Here is an 18,025-nt window from a genome sequence, read left to right on the forward strand (position 1 = left end):
AGCACCCATTGACTTCCATATTAGGAAAGAAAGTCAATTGGTTCTGTCACCTGTCTTGTTACCAAGATTCTTTCAAATATCTTCTTTTGTGTTCAACAGAGTCACAACTCCTACAGGTTTGAGTAAACTATGACCAAATTTCCGTTTTTTAAGTGAACTATCCCTTTAACATTTCAGTGAAACGCTCTCTTTCCAGTCTTTCCAGAATAAGCTGAAATCTGGACTGGACTTCATGCTGGAAGTCAAAGATCTGGCAGTGTGAGTCTACACAAAGCTCAGCCTGACTTTCACCGCTGGAAAGTTCAGCGAGCTCCTGCTGCTCGTCTCATTTTGAGTTTCCAAACTGCCTTCCAAGTTTGGAAAATGAAAACACGCACTCAAACTGTCAGATGTGTGTGTTGTGCGGCCAGCAGGGAGTCCATTAGTCAGGCATGACATCATATCCTCCATGGCTCTGACAAATGTTTTAGTTTCATGACACAATGCGGAGCATTTTAAGAATATTTCCAGCCAAGCTGCTAAATAATACAGAATGGCATTGATACTTAACTTTTTCAATTCCCAGTTAGAACTTTTAACGGTGGACGAAGGTTCAGATGAATACGAGACTTCATGCTCACCTCTTTACAGGACTGGATGGCGATGAATTCCGCATAGATTTTCTTAGCTTTCGATGTCATCTTGGACTGGGATTTAATCTTCTTGTAATCCTCGCAGGCCAGCCAGAAATCCAGATTCTCTTCACTAAACTCTGTGCGCAAGAAAGCTCTGAACGCCGCCAGCCCATCTGATGAGGGAGAGGGAGGAAAGAAAGAGGCAGAAAAAGGGGAGATGTTATTGGATGGATAAACAGAGAGCCATGGCAACGGCAGCCTCCACGCGCGCCAACCCGTGAGTCAATACTAGCGCATTAACCAGACAAGAACACGATTCGCTCTCATCCAAGGCTCTCGCTGCTGTGCCTCGGACGAAACATTATCCTCTTATTAATTCGACATTTCTTGCATTTCTGAGACTCAAACCCTCACATTATTTGTGTTGCAGCTTGCTATAACTAGAATGCAGTTCGAGCTAAATTATAACATTTGGACTGATTTTAAATCATCTTTTTCGTAACCAGGGATGCCATTTCCATTTTACATCTCATTCATTATATGTGACTTGCAAGTGAATTTCCGTGCCTAAAACAAGCGAAAACAAATGTGCCGGTTCTACACTGCAAAAATGCTTTTCTTTCTTAGTATTTTTGTCTTGTTTCCAGTCCAAATGTCAAAAGATTCTGTGGAAATTAATCAAAATGAAGTGAGTTGTTGCTTAAAAAAGCTAAATTATCTTTCAATTAAAGAGAAATAATCTTAATTCAAACAGAAACAAGATTATTTTTCTTACCCCATTGGCAGATCATTTTGCTTGTTTAAAGCAAAAACTCACTTCATTTTGATTAATTTCCCCAAAACACAAAGACATAATACCTTGTGGCATTTTACTACTTTAGTAAACGCATCTTGATTTACGATTTTTTTGATATTTGGACTGGAAACAAGTAAGAAAAGCATTTTTTTTGCAGTGTGCAAGACAACATTTAATGAAGGATGTGATTGTTTTTCCAGTGCATTCTTGAAAGTGTCTTCCTTACAGTAGCGCTGCATACTGACATTTCCTTTCGGATCTAAAGGCGGCCAGCATTAAAATAGAAGGAAGTGTGGCTCCGTCCCAAAGCACGCAATCACCTTTCCGTTCCCATCAGAGCCTGCTGATAACAGCATGTGGATGCTCTCAGCCTTTCAAACATTCGCTGCGGAAAAAGTGTCTCACAAGCACTCTGAACCTCACAAAACCACTGAGTCTGATCAAAAATGAAAAGCCATGATACAGATGGTGGGCTTTTGCCGGAATGCTTTAATCTGTGGTCTTTCTCTGACTCCATACGGATCTAGGACTCATCTGGGATTACTATGAAAGGCATAGAGCATGTTCAACAGAGCGTTCATTCAGTGACTCAGGAAGTCAAGAGGAAACATGAATGCCTAAAACAATGCAACAATGCAAGCCGACCTCCCTGTGGATTCAAGCCAAGCCAAAAGGAATTCGGCAAATACAACAAGTTCATTATATTACATCCACAGAAGCATTATAATAAAGAAAAAATGTCTTACATTTGTGGACGAGCAGCTTGTCCAACGATTCTCCCCACTTTATCGCCTCTTCCGGAGTGGGCCTGCAAATAAAGGCAGTGCGGTTCTTCAGCAAACCCATCTCTGTCAGGTTTCTCATTGTATGACCCATTCGAAGCTGTGCCCTTCTCGCTCGAGTGTGAGTATGTGTGTGTGTGAGTCTGAGCATCTGTCTGAGTGAGTCTCTGTTGGACGGCCTCTTTTATATGTGCCTCTGTGAAGAGGCGGAGCTCAACCAATAGGACGGCGTGTTAGACAGAGGCTCCGCCCACTTCTTCTATCAAAGACTCATTCTTGTCTACATCGTCTGTCTAAGCTCAGCTCCTACAGTTTGCAGCCTTAACAACACTTACTATGACACTGCCTAATAAGGGAACGTTATCTAACAGGGAAGCATTTTGCGAGATAAAATCATAAAGTGTGCTGAAGCAAAGATCTGTGCTTTACACCTGTGAATATTCTGACCTACTTACAACTTCTGTGCATTCATTTGATGACATCTGTTCCATGCAACAACTCATATTTTGCAGGTTATGTATACATACTTAAAATAACAATGTTGCGCATCAAAACATCTCTGCAATGTTTAACCCTAACTCTAATGATTTAACCCTGTGATGCATGACATCCACTACATTAGACAGATCTTAGGAAGGTCAGTGTTGTTTTAGTAGCATTGAGATACTGTTAATATTTGGATTCTTTGGAGTTGTCAATATTGGGGAACACTTTATTTCGAGGGTCCACTTTAGACATTCTACTAACTATAAGTAACTTTGCAACTACATGTCAACTAACTGTCATTAGAGGATTAATAGACTGTCTGCTTAATATTCGCTAACACTTTAGTGACATTCTACTGACTGTAAGTTATTACATGTCGACTTATTCTACTAAACCCAAACACCTAAAAGTCTACTAATAATCTAATGAGAGTTAGTTGACATCTAGTTGCAAAATGAGTTAAAGTTAGTAAAATGTCTAAAGTGGGCCATCAAAAGAAGGTGTAACCCTAGAGGGGTTTTATTCATTATTATTTAGTTTTAGTTATTTTAGTACTTCAAGTTCAAATGAATGAAAATGAGAAATGCTGCCTCGGCAACTAGCTGAAATAAAACACATTTATTAAATAAAATAAAATAAAATAATAATTCTATTATATTTTATTTCTGTTCTGGTATCCTCTGAACTTTATATTATTTATAGACTTTGATGACTACTAATCAGGGCTTAACTCTTTTGCTCACCGGCCACTGTGGCTAGTGGTTTGACATAATGCCATATAGATGTTTTTAACATTATCTCATAATTTGGCTTCAGGAATATTAGGCTGCTGTCACTTTAAGACCTGACGCACGGATCCATTATACTGTTACACGTGTTTTCTGTCTCAACTGTTTACATTCACTTAAAACATAACTGTGACTGTGTTTAAGTGAATATTCGCCAAAACCATGCATTTTGACAATATTTTGTGTGTATTTGACTCACTCGAGGTGGTTTTATGTGTGCATACTTTAAGTGTGAGCACAAAATCTGCGGAAATGAGTAAAATTATGCGCAATACACGCTAAAATTCAAGCCCTGAAACACAAACAATATTCATCCGGAGAGAATGAAACGAGTGAGTGCGGAGAGGCGGGTTTGTGTGTATTAGAAGCATTTCAGATATTTCAGTATCGGTATAAAAAAATCTATGATTTTGCACATAGTTTATTATTTTAGATGCCTTTATAAAAAAAAAAAAAATTATATATTACATATACAATTCAACCCGCCAAAGTGTCTAGTAGGAGTGACACACTGCTGAAATACACACACACTTGGCATGTGTTAATGTCAAGCCCTGCTGGTAATCGTTAATATCACAACATTTTCCCTTCCAAACGTATTGATCTAAAAGACATCCTTTCAGTTAGTCTGTCTCTTTCATCCCACACACACATGAGCAGAGAGCCACCAGCTGGATCATTACCCAGCAAGCAGGCGGACACCACACACGCACACACACACACACTCACACACTTACTTGATAGACTTCAAGGTTTTGTCGAGCTTGCCGACTGGGGTGCTTCCGGGAGACTCATTCCTCCTCCTCAGGAAAGCGAGCCGGTTCTTCATGTCTTTGGCCCTGCAGAAAAACGCACAGAAGAGTGAGAGTTGAGTTCTGCAGCAGGTCATATCAAAACCAAACCAACACATCCATCTCAGTCCCGGAAAACACAACGGCATAAATCCAAAGCGGGGTAACCCATACATGTTCTCCTCAATCCGCAGTTATCGAAGTTGAGCCGCCGCTTGAAGTTCCTCTCAGTTCTTTCTGCCTCTCGTCGATCTCTCTTCTTCGTCTGAGCGAGCGGATGAGTGAAGGGAGGGTTCTCAACTCTCCACACCGTCGATCCGCTGTTCAGGAGCCACCGGGGGTCCCGGGAGCCCTAACCTAAGGCCGACGGGCCCCGGGGACTGACTGTTCACCCCTGGATCCCGGTCTCACGCAGCTCTTCCAGAGGAGCACTGATTTCCACTGTGGTTTGTGGATCCTCTGCCCTCATCAGCTCATCTGACCTCTCGCACCACCGGCACACGCTCATGACAGCGCCAAAAAAAGACGCTCGATCCCATTTTTGGCCCTCCCAAGGCCAGCGTTCCTACATAAAGCACACGCGGAGAGTTCCTGCGGTCCAGGATTGAGCGATAAACCCTCTTCACTGGGTTGAGGGACAGTGTAACAGCTTTGAATGTGGCTCATCTCATCAGAACTAATCACTTTTGAGATTTGACACTGTTTATCGATTTGTTTTCCTGGCGGTTCGTATAAATCTGTAAAAACATGTGTATACACACACCACCGTTTAAAAGTTTGGGGACGGTAAGATTTGTTCATGTTTTTTAAATAAATCTCTTCTGCTCACCAAGGCTGCATTTATTATTTGATCAAAAATACAGTAAAAACGTAATATTGCCAGATATTATTACAATTTCAAATAGTTATGTGAATATATTGTAAAATGTAATTTATTCCCAATTTTCAGCATCATTACTGTCACATGATCCTTCAGAGATCATTCTAATATGCTGATTTGCTGCTCAAGAAACATTTATGATTATTATCAATGTTGAAAACAGATGTGGTGCTTCATATTTTTATATTTCAGCATTTTTTGTCACTTTTGACCAATGTAATGCGTCTTTGGAGAATAAATCATTTATTTAAAAAAAAAAGGTTTATACAGGACAGTGACAACAGTCTGCTAAACAAGTCAAACAAGGGCATTATACTGTATCATAAATACTACAGCACTTATGGCAGTATTAATTGTTTATACAGTGTTTCTCGTCAGTAATGTCAACACAGCGACGGCAGAAACAATCAAGCCGGGTCCCGTAAGAACCACTGTTAATAATCCGAGCACAATCAGCCCCTCGGGGTTCGACGACGGAAAGCGTAGACGAGCCTCGACAGGAAAGAGGAAGTCTGCAACTATTTATGACATATTACGTGGTCCTGTAGGCCGGAGCGAAGAATTCCCCTTCTTCAGAGAGACCAATACTGGACAAAATACAGCACTGGGATCTCCTCTATCCAGGTAAAGTCTTGAAGTAAACCATCAGGATTTGAAGACCAATACTGGACAAAATACAGCACTGAGATCTTCTCTATCCAGGTAAAGTCTTGAACCAAACCATCAGGATTCGAAGACAGAAGTTGTTTCATTTAAGACCGTTAGTGCCTGAGAATCCAATCTGCTCAACAATCTGGGAAACGGGATGATGAAACATTACTCAGCTTCGCTGTGACTAACTGACAGGAAGCTCCTCACACCAGATGTTTCAGAAAAAAAGCAAATCCACTTTGAAAAATCAACTCCGTGAAATAATTAACGAGTCCAAATGCAATACACACATGCTATACAACATGCAACTGCTATAGTTCAATATCATTGATTACAGTGAAGTTTGCCTTATTTAATATGGTGTACACCCTCCAAAGGAAAGGTTTGTCAGATCTAGATAACTGGAAACACTCACACTCATTTTCAGTTCTGTGGTAAAACATTCAAGTCATTACTGTCATTTTGAAGATATTTAAAGTCTTATCTGAAATGGTAAAGTCCGATCTGGTTCATATTTACTGTAGCTATCTCTGACGTTTGCCGAAGGCATCTTTTTATTTGGGAAATAAGAACGTGAAAGCTGAGAATTGAAACCCGCGGGAGTCCGATCAGATAACATAATAAGCTGAAATCATCAGGATTTTGGGGAGATGAACTGACTCGCACGCATAATTTCAAACAGCTCTCAAAACATTGGAAATGCCAAAAAATGCAGTATTTTGGATGGATTATGATTCCACTTGCAAGCTTGGATGTCAAACCTTGCCCACTTGCGAAAGAAATGGAGCAGAGGAAACAAATAAATCAAATTCCACAGCTCTTCTAGAACGAAAATAGTGCTTTTACAAGGAATAAATGAACGCCGGCCAACGGCAACGTATCGGAGAGATTTATTTTTAACTTCCAGTGGGAAGATCTGGATTGAATTGTGAGGGCCTGTTGGATCGAACACACTGGAGGAAAGTTCTCGCCAGTTTATGGGTTCTGGAAAATATTTAGAAGTGTAATGAATCAGTTTACGGTCCAGGTCAGGTTTCACTGCGATCTCAGAGCTTTGGTGAAAACAGATCAACACAAGCAATATAAAAACTGAGTCCTGCAACTAATGTACTGTAGCAGACAGTGATATAAGGCTGAGTTTGTCCTCATTCAGTCTGCAGGATTGTTATGGATGTCCAAGTGACATTAAATGCAATGCTGCCACCTACTGGATATGATCATTACCAACACTATATATATATATCACCATCAGCCTCTTGAGATGAACGAGTACTCTGTGTAAAAGATTTTAACGTTGCAATTCGGTATGAAACCTATTTATATGAAGTTGTTTATGAAGCCTATTTGAGTATATTCAGGGTGTGAATTATGGGGAATTAGCTGAATATGAAGCTTTACCTGTAAATGTGAAGATGCATTTCTAGACGCATTTAGCATTAAAGTAAATATGTTATAAAACCGCGCTCATTCAGGGGTGTGCATTTATTGCATGAACAAATAACATAATGTGTTTAAAATGCTTATACACTTCAGTTGAAGGATGACGTTTGCCTTCTTTAATGCTGTTAAACTGAACGTTCAAAGCAGATGTTTGCTGAAAATATAACTCTGGATGTCAAGTTTTTGCATGAAAGTGATTGTCTTATTACTTTTAAATCACGTCATAATCATCTTTTTAAATGAGCTTTTCCTGATTAGTTATAATTTATGTATGATTTTAATGCTGAACTGATACTGCTTTGATTGTGTATTGTATGACTGTCATTAAGTTGTTGAGTGTTTTGAAAGGCACCTCTAAATAAAATGCATTATTATTATTCTTAGTGTATACAGTTTGTACAGTATAAAAACCATTACACCTATGGGGAGTCCCCGTAAACCACATATACGTGTGTGTGTGTGTGTGTGTGTGTGTGTGTGGCCATTCAGTGCCACAGTGTTGAGATTCCACACTGCTTTGCAACACTGTTAGTAATGGCCATGTTGCATCAGTCAGCGAGAAAAAGCCACGCCAGTGAAAATATGATACAGATTATTAATTGAGCTATAAAAAGAGGAGGAAAGAGCACTGAAAAATCATATTCAAGAACTCAGTTACTCACTGGGCCTTTGGCTGAGATCAAGCATAGTAACAGTGGTGTTTACTTCTCAAACAAGGTAAATAAGGACGTACTGCATCCCAGTTAGACTTAAAGGTATAGTGGAGGATCTTTCCGAATTTTAGATAAGACCCGTCCCCTCCACTTTTTGAATAAGTTTGATTGATTCACCAGAATGATTGACAATTAGGAGGACCAATAGTATAGGTGATCCACCCGGAAGTAAAAAAATCCTCCATTATACCTTTAATAGAGATATGTACAGAGAAATGTTATTAACATCTTTAATGTCACCTAAAATTCCTTTACATTACATAGGAACTTACTTGCATTCAAAGTTTATATTTTATAAGTTCATGCATTCGTAGGGAATCAAACCCATGACCTCGCTGGACTGTATGAACTACAAACTACAAAAAACACACAAAAAACACAAATGAGTCAGTTGTTAATAAAGCAAAATACAAAGCTATTTAATTAATACAAGTTTTTTTTAAAGGTCTTTGGGATGTGCTGGAGGAGACCAGCTTGAATGCATTGTCCATACAAGATCTTGACCAAGAAATTGATGCACTTCTTGATGTAAATAAATGTTGTGATATTATTTCCATGAAGAGATGCATACATTTTTGGCAATGCAAGAGTCCAGCACTCTGTAAAGTCTCCTCCAGCACATCCCAAACACTTTCAGTGAGTTTAAGATCTGGACTCAGAGGAGCAGATTCATGTGCGAAAATGATTCTTCATGTTCCTCACAATCTGAGCCTGATGAATCTTGAGATTATCATCCTGGAATATAATCATGATGTTCTTCCTACACAGCTGTTTAAGAAATGAAAAGCTTAAGCATTTGCCTATTTAAATCCGAACAGCGGTGTGTGTGTGTGTGTATATATTCACATCTCAAGAGGCTGTTGATCTCACCTACTAATTAACCACTAAGCTCTTTCAGGAAGACTTTTGGAGAAAACAGGCCATGTCATCTTTCTGGCATAACGCATGATTATTAGCGACGTCCAGTTGTGTCGGCAGTGTGCGGTGTGGAAAGACAGAAGGCAGTGTCTGCATTGCTGTAGTGTGGCAGCAGTCAGAGGTCTCTCACGCTTCAGAGCCGATCATGACCCCTCATTTACAGAAAACACTGGGATAATTATCCAGCAGAAGCAGCTGCTCACGGGACAGGCCTGTAATCTCTCGACAGGAACACACACGCCCTCGCTGGAACTCATCAATCTAGCTCTTCTGAACCCGTCGACGCTCGCAGGACACAATTATCTCCAGGCTTTCCTATTCCCACTCAGCCCAGCTCACATTACTGCCCATAATAGAGTCAGCGCTATTCCCGGCCGTGAAACCAGGACACTTGCTGTGGGAAACGCATTTAGAGAATGACAGCGATTTAAAACCGGTGTGATGTGGGATCAGATCCCAACAGGAGTGCAGTTTCTGAAGCTCTGGATTTCTCCACCGAAACACATGATGTTGGTGTTTCTTTAAATAGTCATATTTGTTCTGGCAATGTGTTTTTGCACGTGTACACGAACCACACAACACATCTGCTGTTGTTAAGAAGTGTGTGCAAGTGTGTCTCAACATCCAGTGTCATCCTCTCATTAATGCATCAACACTCCTCGCGCGCATGCGGATTCAGTGAAGCGAATGTTCATAATGCATTTTATGGTATTAACTTATATTTATGCAGTAGTTATTTATGCATTTATTACCTGTTAACCACTTTTTGAGCATAGAATTGAAAATATAATATCCAATTTGAATGCCTTGGAGCTCAGAGTTTGTCTCTTTCATGAAGACAAAATCTTTTTTTTTTTTAAAGTGGTAGAAGTTTAAGTTTATTGTTAGGAAAAATGCACAAAAACACTATCCAATTTTTATATGAAACATATATTGAAACTGCGAGAATTATAGGCATAAATATAAACGAATTGTGTTTCAAATTTTAGGTTGATATCTCAAAAAATGAGCTTTCAGTAAGATGTAGTTTGGCGCAGTACCAAACGTTTCCACTAGATGAAATTCATCTGTGTGTGTGTGTGTGTGTGTGTGTGTGTGTGTTCACATAGCAAGTGCCAAACCTTTTACCAAGTTTTGTACCATTTCAAAGAAGCAAAAAAAGTCTAAAAAACCAAAACGTACAGATTTTCAGCCAGAAAAGACTGAATCGCAGCGCAAAGCCCAATCTCAGTTTCATGGACTTCACGATTAATAACTCAAAGACTTTAGAGCAGTCGTATGAAATCTCCTCACATTAAAGCTTTAAAAGATCATGTTCAATTTTTGAAAATTGCAAAAGAGTTTCACAAAAAAAAAAAAAAAATCTATATTTTGCATTAAAAAATGAATTCAAGCTCATTGTGGTGACGTTTTGCATTTGTTTTTCTTTTGTTTTTCTTTACCATTAATCTCTATTATGATTCTAATTCGATTTTCATTACTTAAATTATGAAAATGTTTTTTATTAAAATATGAAATGACTGAAGTATAGCAACAGATTTAAACCAACACTAAATAGTAAAGATTCTTTCAGGCTAATAATAATAATAATAAAGCACAGAGTTTCACCAACAACAGTCCAGAGCTGGACCTCTAAACATCAAAACCCAAGGCTTCCCGTGTCCCGCTCCCGAACACCACAGGAGAGGTGAACTCACGTCACCCTCATCTCCAGCTTCTAAAATATCCTTCTATTCCTGCTTTCTCTCTCCCTCCCTCTTCTCATTAGCGGGAGAACTCTCGCAGCAACAGAGGAGAACACTTGTAGGAGCGTTTGGTCCCTACCTTTCCAGGTACTTCTCCGAGAAATCCACCATTGTGTGTAACGTGTGTGTGTGTGTGTGCGTGTGTGTGTGTGGGACGGGGCGGTCGAACACTCACATTCCTCCAACAGAGAGAGAGAGTGTGTGTCTTTATATAGCACATGATCTCAGAGAGGCAGAACTACTGTGAGCCAATCACAGGCCAGATCTATCTATCTATCTATCTATCTATCTATCTATCTATCTATCTATCTATCTATCTATCTATCTATCTATCTGTATGTCTATCTGTCTGTCTGTCTGTCTGTCTGTCTATCTATCTATCTATCTATCTATCTGCATATCTATCTATCTATCTATCTGCATATCTATCTATCTATCTATCTATCTGTCTGTCTGTCTATCTATCTATCTATCTGCATATCTATCTATCTATCTATCTATCTATCTGTCTGTCTGTCTGTCTGCATGTCTGTCTGTCTGTCTGTCTATCTATCTATCTATCTATCTGTCTGTCTGTCTGCATGTCTGTCTGTCTGCATGTCTGTCTATCTATCTATCTATCTATCTATCTATCTATCTATCTTCTGTCTGTCTGTCTGTCTGTCTGTCTGTCTATCTATCTATCTATCTATCTTCTGTCTGTCTGTCTGCATGTCTGTCTATCTATCTATCTATCTTCTGTCTGTCTGCATGTCTGTATATCTATCTATCTATCTATCTATCTATCTATCTGTCTGTCTGTCTGTCTGTCTGTCTGTCTGCATGTCTGTCTGTCTGTCTGTCTGTCTGTCTATCTATCTTCTGTCTGTCTGCATGTCTGTATATCTATCTATCTATCTATCTATCTATCTATCTATCTATCTATCTATCTATCTGTCTGTCTGTCTGTCTGTCTGCATGTCTGTCTATCTATCTATCTATCTATCTATCTATCTATCTATCTATCTATCTATCTATCTATCTATCTGTCTGTCTGTCTGTCTGTCTGCATGTCTGTCTATCTATCTATCTATCTATCTATCTATCTATCTATCTATCTATCTATCTATCTATCTATCTATCTATCTATCTTCTGTCTGTCTGCATGTCTGTATATCTATCTATCTATCTATCTATCTATCTATCTATCTATCTGTCTGTCTGTCTGTCTGCATGTCTGTCTATCTATCTATCTATCTATCTATCTATCTATCTATCTATCTATCTATCTATCTATCTATCTATCTATCTATCTATCTATCTATCTATCTATCTATCTACCTGTCTGTCTGTCTGTCTGCATGTCTGTCTATCTATCTATCTATCTATCTATCTTCTGTCTGTCTGTATGTCTGTCTGCATGTCTGTCTATCTATCTATCTATCTACCTGTCTGTCTGTCTGTCTGCATGTCTGTCTATCTATCTATCTATCTATCTATCTATCTATCTATCTATCTATCTATCTATCTATATATCTATCTATCTATCTATCTATCTATCTATCTATCTATCTGTCTGTCTGTCTGTCTGTCTGTCTGTCTATCTATCTATCTTCTGTCTGTCTGTCTGTCTGCATGTCTGTCTATCTATCTATCTATCTATCTATCTATCTATCTATCTATCTATCTATCTATCTATCTATCTATCTATCTATCTATCTATCTATCTATCTACAGTATCTATCTATCTATCTATCTATCTGTCTATCTATCTATCTGTCTATCTATCTATCTATCTGTCTATCTATCCGTCTGTTCATTAATGTGATGTTTATATATACTGTTAGAAATGTAGGGTAAGTTAGATTAGCTTACACTTGTTTTTGAAGGTCCACTTCACACATTCTAACTATAAGTAACTGTGTAACTCCACCTCGACAGTCATGACAGTATTAGAGGACTCTCTGCGTACAGTTCTTCTCAATCGCTTTGGCTCAATTCTCACATGAGACTTTTTTCACAAAACAGTACGTTCAGATCTCTGAACAATCAGTTTCTTGTTCACATCAGATTTAAATTTCTTACTGATTTACTCTAAACAAACTGCATGTGCTTGACACATGTGTGCACAAGAGTAAGTATATTTATTTACAATGTGCAGAATGACTATATGAACATGGCTTGTTGATCAAAACTGATGAGTTGGTTCTCAGTGAAACAGTCAAACTCTTCACAACTTCTAAACATTCTCCGTTCACATGCAAAATTATCCATTCAGTGATCAAAATCTGTCCGACATGTAATATTCCATAAATATTTATGACATGGAATGTTCGTAATGTTTGCTAAATTGGCCTGTCGTTGTAATGAATATGAATATGAATCTTATCCATCAATCTCTGAACAGCAGCAGCTACATCAGTACTGTATTAATACATCAGTATTTAGTGCATGTTCAGGTTAGATGTAACACATTCCAGCAAAAAATGAATGTACTGTATAAATACAAATACTTTTTTTCTTTTTGTGTACTACAGTATTGACTTTTCCCAGTCAATTTTTACATACTGTCTGAATCTGGACATTAAACATTTTAATTTAATTTGTATATAACAAATATTTCCATGGTGAAAAAAACATGACTCACACAATGACAAAAACACGTATTTTTGGTATACCATTGGCCAATACTGACACAATAACGAGGTTTTGAAGCATGAATTAAATGATTTGGGTGAGCTACTACGGTTTGCAGACATGCCATAGAGTTCTGATGTTCCGGCAAACAGTTGTGACAACTTAGCTTACAGTGTAGAGAATGTTAAGACTGCGACTGAGAATAACTGTGATATCTGCAAACTCTTTATTTTGATGCTCTCCAACAAACGTTCTACTATACTTACATGTCAACTTATTCTACTAACACCTAACACTAACCTTAAAGGAACACGCCGACTTTTTGGGACTTTAGCTTATTCACCGTATCCCCCAGAGTTAGATGAGTCCATACATACCCTTCTCATCTCCGTGAGTGCCGTAACTCTGTCTGACGCACCCACTGCTAGCCTAGCTTAGCACAAAGACTGGAGGTAAATGGCTCCAGCTAGCATACTGCTCCCAATAAGTGACAAAATAACGGCAACATTTTCCTTTTTACATGTTGTGATTTGTATAGTCACAGCGTGTACGAATAACAAGGTCACATGAGACACAACCATCTTCTAACCGTATACATACTGGGAACTATATTCTCAGAAAACGAAGCACTGCTACTTCTGCGGAGTGACTGACAGTGACAAGTGACTGTCTTTATGAGTGAACAATTGAACTTTAAACTGATTAGTGCCAAAAACATTGATTTAACGCAGGAAAGAAACAAGTTGCTGAAACCAATCTTTAATGCTAATATAAATTGCTCATTTGCCTCTGGACACAATAAGATTGCACTGGTTTTTGATTGAAATGTAACATCTATGCAAAGTAATCCTTAAAGATTTCTCATTTAAGGCCATTCCTGTTTGGAATATGTGATTGTCAACAATAAGCAGAAACATTCTGCATTTCCATTTTGTAGTGTGGATCATTCATTTCAATATTTATCCTCGTTCTCATTTTTAAGAATCTGTTATCTTGACAAATAATTTATGCTACTGCCCACTGACATGCTTTTAAAGCTGTTGTTATCCAAAGTTTTGGGCCTTTAAACACCTTAAAATGTACATATGTAGGTCCGAGAAATCCAAATTTTATAGGGGGAGCATGCCCCCGAACCCCCCTAACTACCTCACATTTGAATACGCATGACTGTGTGGTAATGTGTGCTGGTGTGGCTACAGTGCCAGGGCTGAATTTTTGAGTCAGTTTGACCCTGCATATATACAATATACATTATTCTCTGTATCAAATCATTATTACCCAGCCCCTGATGTTTCGGGCTCATCCCCTGATGTTTTTAAAACCTAGAAACACCCCTTCAAATGCATATACAATAATTGTAACTTAAACTTAAGAGACAATATATTAACTTTTTAAAAGTCTTACAGTTACAACCGGCCCTTTGAGGGCAGCCATAATGCTGAAGTGGCCCTCAGTGAAAATGAGTTTGACACCCCTGCTTTAAACAGTCCAATACTCTAATGAGAGTTAGTTGACAAGTAGTTGCAAAGTTACTTTGTAGAACGTCTAAAGTGGACTACTGAAATAAAGTGTAGCCTTAAGATAAAATATTTTTGTTAAAAAATGTTTTATTTTTTTTGATATTTTATGTTTATCCAGCAAGGATGCATTAAATAGATCGAATGAGACAGTAAAAACTGTTACATTATAATAAAAAAAGCCTATTTCAAATAAATGTCATTCTTTGAAGTTTCTATTCATCAAAGAATCCTGAAAAAAATAAATATATCACAATTTCCACAAAAAAATATGAAGCAGCAAAACTGTTTTCAACATTGATAATAATCATAAATGTTTCTTGAGCATCAAATCATCATATTAGAATGATTTCTGAAGGATCATGTGACTCTGAAGACTGGAGTAATGATGCTGAACATTCAGCTTTTATCACAAGAATAAATTACAGTTTAAAAGCTATTCAAAACAGTTAATATCTCACAATATTTTGAGCACATAAATGTAGCCTTGGTGAGCACAAGAGACTTCTTTATATATATATATATATTTTTTTTTTTATTTTTTTATCAGGAATCAATTCTGACATTTAGAATTTTTTTAATAGTCTAGGTGGTGTAACTGTCTGGAGATTGGTAGTTGGGCCTACTCTCTTATTACTATCCACAAGTTATTGTAAATAAAGAATAAATTACAAAATATTATTATAAAATAGACAGATATACTGTTCATCTAAAAGTAATGTGACACAAGGACAGCTGCATGAACTGGCTTGATTTATCCACTAAAATCTGCTGCTCAAATATCACACATGTGTGCGTGTACATGGACTTAAAATGAGAGTTCATGCTATGAATCACTGAGGAGATGTTGGTGCGTGATCAGTGTCTTTCATCAGATCCCTGCACTCTGTGAATGGTTACGCTCATGAAGTAATGTGATGACAGCCAGCGTGGGACAGGCGGTGTCCACACCTGTGTTGGCGAGCTCGTGTTTGTGTCCCGTCAGAAGAAAGCAGCTGTGCGCCCTCGGGTGAGCCGGAGCCCATAACTCAGACTGCTCTTATCCTGCTATCCTGCTATCCTGCTCTCAGATCAGCGCTAGTGTCATAAACCAGGTGCGAGGAAAAGAAGAGGGAAAAACAACTTCCCTCTGTTAGAGCCAAACCAGGTGCATCTGCTCTCACATTAACTGATCTGTGCGAGGACTTTATCAAGAGCTTTATATCAAACCTGAGAAAGCTTCCAGTTACTTCAGATCAATTTCACATGCCATTGTGTTTATAATAGTGATGGGCAACGATTTATCACATCCAAAATAAAAGTTTGTGTTTACATAATATGTGTGTGTGTGTACTGTGTATAATTATTTTGTATATATAAATACACACATAAAATATATTATACAAAATATTTTCTATTTATATATAATATAAATATATATACAGTATATGCATCCAGGGAATATGCAGGTTTAGTAACATCCAAAATAAAAGTTTGTGTTTACATAATATGTGTGTGTGTACTGTGTATAATTATGTATAATATATTATAAAAATGTGTTATTTATACATAAAATATTTATATTTATATATAATGTAAATGATATATAAATATATATACAGTATATACATGCAGATATTTCTTAAATATATACATGCATGTGTGTGTATTTATATACAAAATAATTATACACAGCACACACACATATATTATGTAAACACAAACTTTTATTTTGGATGTTACTAAACCCGTATATTCCCTTATGAGTGAGGCTTCGCCATTTCAGATAATGTAATGAAATGAGATCACGAATCAAGGGGTCGGCCAAGCTAGGAAAGTGATACTTGTCACATATCCCGAGGGGAAACATGCAAAAACATCTCTTTAGTGTCCAACTAAGTGTCTCAAACAAAACTCTATTTTCTGTCTGCATCACATCTACATCTGGTGTTTCTAAATCCAGTGTTCAATGTGAAGCACTCATTGTCACAGTCTTCGTGAGCCACAGGCTTTGTTTCATTGCCGGGAAAATGGAAATACATGCATGTAGTGGCATTTCTGCACAAAATGATAATATGTGGCTTCTTGCATGTTTCAGTGAGTGGCACTAAACCGTGAACACTAAACCCGAGCAAACAGGAGATAAAAACTAGTGAACTACATCAGAGAAGACACATATGAGCTGGCTATAAAGTGTATTAGTTCACAAATCATGCACTATGGTAAAAGTATGTTGAGGTCATAAAGCACTGTGCATGAAAATAAGCCTTTATTAATTGATAACTTGCCCCTGTAATCATAATTTGTGTTTAAAAAAGGGAACAAGGAATTGTACTGCCTAGTGTTCAATTCAATTCAGTTCAATTCAGATTTATTTGTATAGCGCTTTTCACAATACACATCGTTTCAAAGCAGCTTTACAGGAAATGCATGAGTCCACATTACAATATAGAGTGATCTGTTATCAGAGGAAACTGTCTAAGTTATGCATTTCAGAAATGTACATATACAAATCACACAGTTAGCTAATAATGTATTAATTTAAACAATGTATAGAGAAACAATGAGCTCATTGAAGTAATGAATACATGTTTGTTAACAAATATGTGTTGCTCATTTCATCTGCAATCTGCAGATATAGATATATTACATGCATATAAGTACGTTTTTAGAGTTTTGCAGAAATGTTATTTTAAATTAAATATATTAAATGTTATAAGCTCAAGGAAGTGAAGAGTGTTGTTACTCAAAGATGTGTGGTGTCACATTCCTGTTTATTGTTTTGATGTCATTCATCTAAATGAGGCTCAATTTCACATATATGTGTGTGTGTGTGTGTGTGTGTGTGTGTGTGTGTGTGTGTGTGTGTGTGTGTGTGTGTGTGTGTGTGTGTGTGTGTGTGTGTGTGTGTGTGTGTGTGTGTGCGCGTGTGTGTGTGTGTGTGTGTGCGTGTGTGTGTGTCTCCATTCAACTAGGCCGTCTTGATCTGAATACAGTAAACCAAAACACAGCAAAAAGGCACAGGATATTAGTGCCAAATAGATGCTATTTACACTATAAGTGCAAGTACACTTTTATATACACACTGTTGTGCGAATACACACTATTCCAGCCAGTCCGATCAATGCTAGGATACTCCAAATTTCTATTATACGCCTATTAAATACATGTTAAACACTTTAATCCCAGCCGTTAGCCACTTTATTTCCACTTGTTGAATATATTCTTCAGTTTTTATGCATCATAAACACCTTTCCGAGCTGATGTGCGATGAGAAAAGGGGGAGGAATAGGATCAGAAAAAGGTGGA

The 18,025-nt window shown here is 37.7% G+C and overlaps 1 protein-coding gene across 9 annotated transcripts in view; it reads right to left on the reverse strand.

The window, feature by feature from the left end:
• rgs3a (regulator of G protein signaling 3a) overlaps positions 1–18,025 on the reverse strand; it is a 171,491-nt gene that overhangs the window by 3,759 nt on the left and 149,707 nt on the right. For 8 of the 9 annotated variants that reach the window (XM_084413648.1, XM_084413647.1, XM_084413646.1 and 5 more), the window contains 3 exons: positions 4,204–4,305; positions 2,157–2,218; positions 621–787 (listed from right to left, as the gene is read on the reverse strand). In XM_084413648.1, the coding sequence (XP_084269774.1) occupies positions 621–787; positions 2,157–2,218; positions 4,204–4,305 (331 nt within the window). Of the gene's footprint in view, positions 1–620; positions 788–2,156; positions 2,219–4,203; positions 4,306–4,431; positions 4,911–18,025 lie in introns of those variants that run through there. The other variant, XM_084413653.1, reaches the window with a different exon arrangement.

Source organism: Rutilus rutilus (assembly GCF_951802725.1).
Source record: "Rutilus rutilus genome assembly, chromosome: 7".
Taxonomy (NCBI): Eukaryota; Metazoa; Chordata; class Actinopteri; order Cypriniformes; family Leuciscidae; genus Rutilus; species Rutilus rutilus.